The sequence below is a fragment of the Trichechus manatus genome, unplaced genomic scaffold, assembly GCF_000243295.1.
Source record: "Trichechus manatus latirostris isolate Lorelei unplaced genomic scaffold, TriManLat1.0 scaffold00058, whole genome shotgun sequence".
Lineage (NCBI taxonomy): Eukaryota > Metazoa > Chordata > Mammalia > Sirenia > Trichechidae > Trichechus > Trichechus manatus.
Genome location: NW_004443994.1, coordinates 217,330 through 228,563, shown reverse-complemented (window position 1 = coordinate 228,563; position 11,234 = coordinate 217,330). Strand labels below are relative to the sequence as shown.

Here is an 11,234-nt window from a genome sequence, read left to right as displayed (position 1 = left end):
ACTCAGCTTGAAATCTTACTAATACTCATCACCTACTAGTTGTCAGGTACTTTGTTCATAATAGTACTAATCCTTTCAACCTTACAAGGTAGGCTTATAGTATCTTCATTTTAGAAATGAGAAAATAAGCTCAAGGAGGTTTTATGATTGGCACAAGGACATGAAGCCAAGTGGGAGAACCAGTGTTTAACTTAGTTCTGCCTGCTGTTCAAAGGCCCTACTTTTCCCACTATGGCCACATTCCCTAAAACCATCAAAGGTAAGCCTGCATCAAAACTACCATGAGATTCCAACCTACATAAAATTGTTTTCCTACCATTTTAGCATAAGTCAGAAAGGTGATAGTGCTTCCAGGAGATTGGAAAGAAGGGACAAGCTGGTAGTACAAACCATCCCAAAGTATCACTTAACATATGACACAAAGGAGAACAGTCAATGATGTTATGTCTGAATAATTTAAGACTGATTTTTGTTTTAATTTTGCAAGGTCTTTTTATTTTCCTCTTTTTCTTTACTTTTAAGCTGAAGACTCCAAGAACATTCAGTTGGAAGTCCTCCAAGAATAAACGGTATTCTTTTATATACTGCTGATAAAAATGTAAATTCAGAAAACTTTTCTAGGGAACAACATGACAGTAAGTAACAAAAGCTTTTAAAAACTGGCATACCCTCTCCAGTAGCAATTCCACTTCAAAGTATTCATCTTAAGGAAATAATTAAGAATATTTAAAATATTTACCAACACAGTGTTCTTTAAAGTGTTTATTAGTGAAAAACTGGAAACCTAAAAATTCAACGGTTTAATAAAATGTGGCACATATGATGGAATATCATGTAGCCATTAAAAAATATTAGAAATATATTTGACATGGTGACATAATCATGGTATTGTTGAGTGAAAAAGGTTACAAAATAGTATATACAATTTGATCCCATGTAAACAAAAAAATTATATATGCACAGAAGAAGTCTGGAAAGCTATGCACCTAAATAATTCTCCCTGGATGGTGGGATTATAGGTGATTTTGATTTTTTTAAACTATGATTTTTTTTTTTAACCAACATGTCTATGACATTTTATAAAAAAGTATTAATGGTGTTTAAAAAGTCTCCTTTGAAGTAGCAGTGAACTGAGCTTAACAACCTAAGAGACACAGGGATGCACATGTTAGTCTGAAACAGCTTCGTGGTTTTGTCAGGGTGCTTTGATGTTAAATTGTCACCAGTTAAAAGGCACTGTGCTGAGTGGAAATGTGGGTGGTGGCAGCGCTTACCTTTCTTCAGTTTAAGGGATCCATTTCTAGAAACCCTCCATAGCAACCAAGTACTGGAATTCTAAGCAGTATTTCCCTTACACTAAGTGTATCCTGTATACCTTCATACCCATTTGTAACACTGCCAAGCAAGGTTCCTTTACACTTGAGAGCAGCATTGTTGGTGACGGTTACAAAAGGCAGGAAGAATTTTTCAAGTTATGTCAAATAGGCCTGAAGATGAAAGGCAGGTTTCCATTGTTCTACTGTAGAGGTTCTCAAACTTTAGAGTGCAGTAGAATCACCTCCAAGGCTTATTAAAACAAGCTGCGCACTGCTGAGCCCAGCCCCAAACTTTCATTCAGTAGGTCGCAGGTAAGGCCTGGGAATTTGCATTTTTTCTTTCATTCAACAAATACTGAATACATACTATGTGCTAGGCCTTGGGCTAAGAGTTGAAATTTGTGATCAAGAGCCATAGTTCCCACCTCAGGGAAACTACATTTTAGAGTGGTGGATAAATACTAAATAAATTATAAAAATAATTATGTAACTACAATCATGATTAGTTGCAGGACACAGTAAAGATGAAAAGACATGATTTTTGTCTTAAAAAAGCTGAAAAGCTATTAGAGAAGAACTAGGTCTATAGGCCCTTGAAGACAAAAAACAAGTACAAATAAAGTCCTGGGAAATAGGAATTAGCGTTTTTATCAAGTTCCCAGGTGACACTGATATTGATGGTCTGGAGACCACACTGAGAACCATTGCTCTAACTAGGCAGGCTCTCTAATTAGGATGGGTCAGAAAGGGCAGGTGTGGTTGAGGTAGTCCCTCTCACCCCACCCCTTTTAATCTAACCATGAGGTAAGAGCCACTTACTCATCTAGAGGTGTTGTGGCAAAGCTGGCTTTAGACCAAATTGCGAAGCCATCTGTCCATTATGACTCTACCTAGGCTTGAAGTGCTATATACTAGGGCAACGTTATTTCAAAATTTCAGGCATATGGGACGTTCCGGTATTTTTAAGGAATCCTATCAAAAAACAGGGCGGTAACCTGGTTCTCTCTGGGTAAAGTCTCAGTTATTTCTCGTCCTGCCTCTATCATCTTCTCCACTCCATAGTTTATCTCCAGCTTTATTCCGCTCCTCTGTTCTGGTAGACAATGGCAGACTATGAGGATTGGCTCTAACCCAATGGTGACCCTAGCCTCAAGTTTCTTATTTCCCATTACCCAGAGTGAGGCACATTCCCATTTTCAGGACCTAATCTCCTGCAATATGGATTTTTCTGATTAGCACCAAAAAAGAAAGATTTAACACCAGGCCTTTCACATTAGAGGACAAAGGCAGATATAATCACTTTTTTTCTCCTTGAGCCTACAGTTATTTTCAAGTTTATTATTTCATTCATATGTACATCTTTCCCATGTTACTATACCTTTAAACTCAGGAGACACCGCTTAAATAATTCCGAATTACACTATGAATAAATAGGCTTCCCAAATAAGAGCCTTAATGGGCCTTTACCTGAGTAAAAACTAAACCTATGACTTTAAAAATCAGCCAAACCAAAACAAACAAAAAAACCCCAAACAACTAACACCTACTAAAACACAAAGCAGTAAACGGAAAAACACGCCCACATACTGTGGTGGACTTGGGTCAACAACCCCAAGGAGCCTTTGAACTCTTTAACGTTATTGAAGGCTTCTGAACAGTACTGGGTTACTACAATCCACATCTACTTGATGGAAAGCGCAAGAATCTGATGAAGAACTTATACTGACTGCGCTGAGGTTAAACCTAGCTCTGGGTCTGTTTAAAGAAGGTGAAGAATGGGGTTAATGGGAAGTAGAACAGAGCATAGATATAAAAGAGGTTTCTCATATACAGTTGTAAACAAGGTCCACAGTTTGGGTAGCTCAGGAAGCTACAGAGGGTAACAAGGGGAAACTGATATTTACAGAATGTCTACTCTGTGCCAAGCCCTTCCTAAAAAGTACCTAACATACAAGGTAACATTTGTTACAGTCTTCACAACCCCAAGGTGGCATAATTATCCCCATTTTACATGACTTCTGAGCTGAAGGTATGTGAGGAAAACTGGATTTGAACCCAGGACCATTTCACTACATTACCTATATTCCTTCCCCTTTACCACTCTACTTACCACAAACCTAATTTATAACTGGTGTTTAAATTGACTTGAATTTTTGATATCTTTCAAAGCCTAAATCTGGACTTAGATAGTATTCAAGGCTGTAGAACTTCCTTTCTAGGGGGGAGGGGGAAGCTTTATTCACTGGGATCTATATATTAACCAGCTTGAGCAGATTTCTCGGATTCTTTAAGAGTATGAAACTTATCAGCCTGAGTCTAAGGGTCTTGCACAACTACACTGAGAAAAAATGCAGAAGAATTTAATTTCATAGTATAGAAATAAAATCGTAACAAGGTCGGGTTATAAACTATCAACATGTTCACCAAGCTCTTAACACAAAAGGGTATCTTAAAATGGTGTTTAAGTATTCATTTTTTAAAATACCAAAAAAAGAGATACATTAGCATTCCCTAAAGAAAGGAACTACACCTTTGCACTTGCATGCTTAAGTCAGACTGAACTTTTAGCTGACAGAATGTGCTATGCTCTGTTGGCTCCAGGCCTGGCACATCTTGTTCCCTCTGCCTTGAACATTCATGCCCAAACCACCCTTGACTTCCCTAACCCTCAAGTCTCGGTTAGGTGACTCTCCTATATGCTCCCCAGAACAGTACTCTGTATTTCTTGAATTGTAACACCGATCATGCTATATATAACAACTGCCTGTTTCTTTCTCTGTATCCTCCACTGGTTTTTAAGCTCTGCAGGGGCAAGGACTGTGTGCATCTTATTCAGGTTTAGCACCCCCAGTGCATCAGTATCGCGTCTCGCATAGAGAGGGCTCTCAACAAATGCTGAATGAATGAATGAATGAATGAGAGAAGTCCTAACAGGAACACAATCTGCCAATTCACAGCAATTCTCTGTTGCCATAAGTACCATTAATCATTTCATCATTATGTGTTTAATAAACAGAGAACCTAACCAAGATAATCTAAGTTCATTAATAAATTTTCAAAAATTAGTAGGCTCAGAGTAACTAAAAGTTTACTCTGTTTGTACGTAAGTTTACTCTATAATGAATGCAGTTGCACTAAATTCATATATTTTATAGGGATTTGTTGTTTAATAAGAACAAATCCTCTTTACTGTACTGCAGTATGTTCTTAACAGATCCAGTTCTGATTATGCATTAAATTGTGCCAAATGAGCAATCTTTAAAACACTGATTTAGTGAATTAAATTTGTCCCAGATGTTTTAGAATCTTAACTACAAATATACCAGAGTATATATAAAAATGGTAATGCTTTTCAAGGACTAGTTGTTCTTAAATTTAAAACAAGCCATTAGGTAATGCTTTTAAAAAAAGAAAGACAAAAAACCCCCCAAAATAACCTATCAAAACATAGCATTGAAATCATTCAATTTCTGTTGGAAAACAAGGTAAACGTGGTATAACTGTGTTTCTCTTTCTGGAAGCATTCAGAAGCATTGTATTCTTGACAATAGATCCTAGAGTTTTTAAACCAAAAATTTAAAAACAAATTTTATTATTTGGCTATTATACATAATAAATGAGTCGCTGATATCAATTCATAATAAATTTATTTACATAAAAGAAAAAGCTTGCCATTAATGAAAAATTCAGTAGAAAACAGTTCTTCTGCTTTAAGTTGGGGCTCCAAAGTAGAAGTTGTTAGTGAGACCTCAGCAGAAAGAGAATTTTGTAAGAAAACATTCTTGGCATGAAGCTCTAACATAAACTTTGTAATGAAATATTTACCATGCAACTTTATTGGCAGAAAGATTGGTTTCTGTGGCTGGTATTTTCTTTTTAGTCTCTTAAGACATTAACATGGAAGATACTTAAACTTGCTTTACTTAGAGTTAATTGTATATAAATATGGTGTCATGACGGGCCATCTTTCCACAGTCCACCTATTTAATTGAGCAGTTCTAAGTAGGTAATTGGCACTTTGCCCTTCTGATTTCCCCTTTCCCCCATTAGCCAGTCTGAATCCATTCCGACGACGCTGAACACAGTAATCACCTACAAAATAAGATATTTCCCATTATTAACTGTATTAAAAAACAAACACATAGAAAACTAATCATATTTGTATTTAATTTGTTTAAGATATTCACTATCAATGGGTTAAATATCAGTATCAATTTTGCTAAAAGACAAAGTCTTTTATAGGAGGCAGTTTTATATATCTTTTAGAAATTAAGCAGTTTTAAATATTTCTGTGATGTTCTATTATGTTAAATAGTAATTAAAAATTTACAGAATGCTAATATAACCATCTGAAATCTATGAAATCATTCATGACAAGCCACTTCCAAATAATGAGGAATTTTCACTGTTATATACTAGAAGGTACGTCAATTCATCTTATGTTTCTTTTCATACCCACATTACTTACCTCATCTGCCAGAAGCGATAATTCACTACTGTTTGCAGCATCATAATCATAGAGAACCCTGGCTTTCCTGTTGCCAGTACACTCCTTAAGGTCACTGAGGTTGGAAGGAGAGGTAACTACTAGAGCACTTGTTGAAGCCACGGCAGAAGGGCCAACCACATTTGATGAAGCAGGTGGTAAAGGTGGTATTGAAGATTGATTGTTGTTACAAAGATAATTAGATGGAAAACTGTTGAAAAGAAAATGGCCTAATTATGTATTTCCAAGTGATTAAAGTTCTTCAATACCACCACTTGGTGGCACTGCTTACTCTCTACCAACTTCCACTCTGGAAAAAGATTTACACATTAATAACAATACTTTAATGACAAAATGTGTCATCTAGCTTCCTTTTCCCTCTTAGCCAATTATACTACAGAATATTCAGGTGTTTTTAAAATATAAATCCTTGAAAGTTTTTTTCAGAGCTGTCTTTCAAAAAATATAATGGCTATTTCTAGAAGCTTGCTGAAAGACTCCTATTTAAGGAACATTTGGTATGTTTTATCAATCTTTTCCTCCCTTTATGAATTGTTAAATAAAATCATCAAACAAAAACCACTTAAATATCAGATACCATTATGAATGAAGCTTTCTCAAGTTAATTCTTTGAGGAACTTGAAATCTTTTTTATAAAACCAATCCAATCATATTTTCCTATTCATTGAAATGACAAACATCTATTGAGCATCTACATGTCCAGCATTACTACAAGTTGAAGACACAAAGATGAAATGACATCATTCTTTTAAGCACAAGTGGTGAAATGGACATGCAAATAATATGATTGATAATTATCACAATGAAATAGAAGATGCAATGGGAGAATAAGGCAAATTTCACAAGTCTGTCTTCTTTAATGAAAAAAAATAATTTTATTAGAAATCAGTAAAATCTTTGTGATTAACGTGCTTGTAAACAATTCAAAAGAAAATCAGAATTTTCAATTTATGGTAAGGCTACTTTGCCTCCTAATAACACTAAATGGAAAAGAATGTAAAACTTCAGGCCTATAAACCATTCTAATCCAACCTTTTCTAAGGTTGGAGATTATCTGTGAAAATGCATATTTAAGTTTTAATAAACCCATTAATTAAAATATAAAACATTTTATTTTGTAGGCTGAGTAAAATTCTTCCCTCCAGAAAATACAATTTTCTTTTTCTCTTTATGACTATTGTGCCATCTAGAAATCAGTCAGCCATCAGCAAAATTCCCTATATCCTTAACTTCTTCTCTAAATCTTCCCTTCATCACCTTATGCTAATGTTTTTTATTTCCTCCCGCCTAGAGGTGGATGAAGTAGGTGTTCTATGCTCCTCATTGCCACTTCTAGACTCTTCTCCTCCCTAACCAACCCTACCAATGTCTGCATGTCATGTTATTAGGTTATACACTACCCACGATCTTTTCTTGTTGCAATTATCTACAGACCCCCCTTGTTCCCTTCCCTTCATTTCTAGAAGACTTTAGCTCCTGGCTGATATCCAAAAAACTAAACCCGCTACCGTTGAGTTGATTCTGACTCATAGCAACCCTACAGGACAGATGAGAACTGTCCCATAGGGTTTCCAAGGAGCAACCTGTTGATTCGAACTGCCAACCTTTTGGTTAGTAGCTGTAGCTCTTAACCACTGCGTTACCAGGGCTCTGGCTCACTGACAGTGTATTTTAATTCTCGGTGATTTTAATATTCATATAGACAATCCTTCTAACACTTCAGCCTCTAAGATCTATGAACTTTTCTGTTAGTGATCCTGTTCTTGCCCCTAGTTCAGCCACCCATTTCCATGGTCACATCTAAACCATATCAATCCCAATAACTACAACCCTTCCAATAATCATATTTCAAGCATACTGCCCTCTGACCATCACTTTTATCTTTTTAGTACTCACTTCAACAAGCCTACCAGGACCTATGCTACCAACACCTCCTTCATATCCATGGTCATTTTTATAATCATTTCCTTGTATATGCTCTCATTTCCTATGCCTCCTCAGTTCACTGTACTCATTTGGTAAAAACCTCACTATTCACATACTCAGTACTCACGCATCTACTGTGATGGAGAAAAATAAAAAAAAACCAGGTTGCTGGGTTTACATTCAATTTATGACTAGAAACCTCAAGTGGGCCTACAATGCTGCCGGCAATTACATTTCTCTAGCCTATTCACTTTCCATTCTCCTGGTGACTATTTCATACCCTCTTGCCCCTCCTCAAAATTTCAGCAATTTTCCCCACACTCAGCTGATGAACTTGTTTCTTTTTTAACCTAGAGAAAGAGAATAATCAGTGAACTTCCACATTTTTGTCATCTTTCCTATTACTAAAGATGAGCTGTCTATGTTCCTAAGGCTAATTCCTCCACTTGTGAACAAAATCTCATCTCTTCTCAAGGCTATCACTCTAGCAATTTTTCTCTTTCTCACTCACATTACCATATTTTCTCCATCTACCAGATCATTCCCAACAGCTTACAAACACGCTCCATTTCTCTTAAAAAAAACAAACAAAAAGCTGCTAGACTCCACTTTGTCCTCTGGCGATGGCCTCATCTCTGCTCCTCTTTTACTCCTTTAAAGACTTCTCTAAACTTACGGTCTTAATTCCTCTCCTTCCATTTTTCTTATAAGTTCATGCTAAATAAGCTTTTGTCCCTACTGTTCCAGCTAAACTACTATTGTCAAGGTCAGGTATGACTTCAGTGTTCTTAAATCCTATGGTCAATTCTCAGTCCTCATCTCACTTGCTCTATTCAGCGATCACGGTGGATCACTGTCCTCCAATTCGATACATTTTTTTCACTTGACTTCCAGGGCCCACACATGGTTACATCTTACCTTGCTGCTCACATCTTCCCATTCTCCATGACTGGCTTCTCAGCTCTCTTGAAATAGACCATTTCAAACTTAGTATGTCTAAAACTGAGCTTTCGATATACCTAATGTGCCATGCCTCCCCTCTCACCCCCAACAACCTGCTTCTCCTATGGTATTCCCCATTTTAATTAACCACAACTCCATTAAAATACACCCAGGATCAGACCACTTCTACCACATGTACCACAACTGCCGTGGATCCAAGCCACCATCACCTCCTGACTGGATTACTGACTGAATTATTACAACAGGTTCCAAACAGTCTGTCAGTTTCCACCCATTCTCTCATCTATCCTCAACATAGCAGCCAGAATGATCCTATTAAAGTCTAAAATCAAAATATGTCACTCCTCAGCTCAAAACCCTTCAATGATTCCTCAGCTCTGAGTAAGTCTATACAGTGGCTTTCAAGCTGTTATGTTCCAGCTCCCCATTTCCTCTACCCTTCTTCATCTCTAGTCAAGTCCTTCTTGAAGTTCCCTGAACATGCCAGCTACAATCCTGCTTCAGGGTGTTTGTACCTGCTGTAATCTCTGGCTGCAGCACTATTCTTTCAGATGCCTGCATGCTTTGCTCTCTCATGTTTTTCAAGTCTGCTTTCCCTGACTACTGCAATCCTCCACCCACAACTGAGGTACCTCCCTGCTTTATTTTTCTCCATAGCATTTATCACCTTTTAAGTCCCTGGGTGGCACAAATGGTTACACACTCGACCATTAGACAAAGCGCTGGCTGTCTGAACCCACTCAGAGGCACCCTGAAAGACAGGCCTAGTGATCTGCTTCTGAAAGGTCACGGCCTTGAAACCCTATGGAGTGCAGTTCTACTATGCACACATGGGGTCGCCATGAGTTGGAATCGACTCAACGGCAACTAATAAACTTCATTTTTAGACAACAAACACTAACATAAGAATCGTTAACTAAAATTATCAATGTAAAACAACTTAAATATCACATACCATTTTTTATTTCACAGCTATAAACAGTGGTTAATGAGAATTCTGAGGAACTATGATGAGGCAAAAACACTGTGAAATTCACTTCAAAACTGAATCCCTAGGTATGAGAAATATGGTTTCCTAAACATCAGATTCTAAATATTCTCTTTCCTTTTCCTTTCATAATCCACTCTCTTTTTTCCCCATCTATCCCTTTTCCTTCCTAGTGTGGTTTCCTTCTCCCATTCTGCTTATTTATTTTTCTCTTCCTACTTCCTCTGCCTCTCTAACCTCATCTTTGTCTCTTAACTTTCCTTCTCTCATTTCCATACAACTTTCCCCCAATGACTTCTCACAATATTACATGGAAGTTTATTGTAAGCATTATATATATTGGAAGAAAGGCCTGGCAATCTACTTCTGAAAAATCAGCCATTGAAAACTATGAAGCACAAGCTCTATTCTGACATGAGTCAGTTGACTAGATGGCAACTGGTACTGGTAATATACTACTGTATAATTTATACACATATTTATTTTCTGCTCTGCTCCCAAATAGAATGTTAAGTTCCATGAAGGCATGGATTTTTATCTATACTGTATCCTGGAAAAGTGCCTTTTTAAAAATTAAGAGCAAATCATCTGGATGAGTGTTCAAGTTCTGGATTTGGCTATCTCTATATAACGACTTGAAGAGGAATGGCGCTGCATTCATCGTCAAAAAGAACATTTCAGGACCATCCCGAAGTACAACACTGTCAGTGATAGGATAATATCCATATGCCTACAAGGAAGACTAGTTAATACGACTATTATTCAAATTTATGTACCAACCACTAAGGTTAATCATGATGAAACTGAAGATTTTTACCAGCTTCTGCAGTCTGAAATTGATCGAACATGCAATCAGGATGCATTGATTAATTACTGGTGATTGGAATACAAAACTTGGAAACAAAGGAGGAGGATCAGTAGTTGGAAAATATGGTCCTGATGATAGAAACGATGGAGATCACGTGACAGAATTTTGCAAGACCAACGACTTCTTCATTGAAAATATCTTTTTTCACCAACATAAACGACAACTATACACATGCACCTCGCCAGATGGAATATGTAGAAATCAAATCGACTACATCTGTGGAAATAGGTGATGGAAAAGCTCAATATCATCAGTCAGAATGAGGCTGGGGCCAGCTGCGGAACGGACCATCAACTGCTCATAAGCAAGTTCAAGTCAAAACTGAAGAAAATTAGAACAAGTCCATGAGAGCCAAAGTATGACCTTGAGTATATCCCATCTGAATTTAGAGACCATTTCAAGACTAGATTTGACGTGTTGAACACTAATGACTGAAGACCAGAAGAGCTGTGGAATGACATCAAGGACATCATACATAAAAAAGTAAGAAGCCATTAAAAAGACAAGAGAGAAAGAAAAGACCAAAGTGGATGTCAGAAGAGATTATGAAACTTCCTTTTGAAGGTAGAGCAGCTAAAGCAAATGGAAGAAATGATAAAGTAAAAGAACTGAACAGAAGATTTCAAAGAGTGGCTCAAGAAGACAGTAAAATATTACAATGACATG

General features: G+C 37.0%; 1 protein-coding gene across 2 annotated transcripts in view; it reads right to left on the bottom strand.

Moving 5' to 3' along the window:
• Positions 1-211: 211 nt before the first annotated feature.
• Positions 212-11,234, bottom strand: part of SH3GLB1 (SH3 domain containing GRB2 like, endophilin B1) — a 52,112-nt gene continuing 41,089 nt past the window's right edge. The window contains exons 9-10 of one of the 2 annotated variants that reach the window (XM_004378706.2): positions 5,785-6,013; positions 212-5,408 (exon numbers count right to left, since the gene is read on the bottom strand). In XM_004378706.2, coding sequence (XP_004378763.1) covers positions 5,301-5,408; positions 5,785-6,013 — 337 coding nt within the window. In that variant the 3' untranslated portion in view covers positions 212-5,300. The remainder of the gene's footprint in view (positions 5,409-5,784; positions 6,014-11,234) is intronic. The other variant, XM_004378708.3, reaches the window with a different exon arrangement.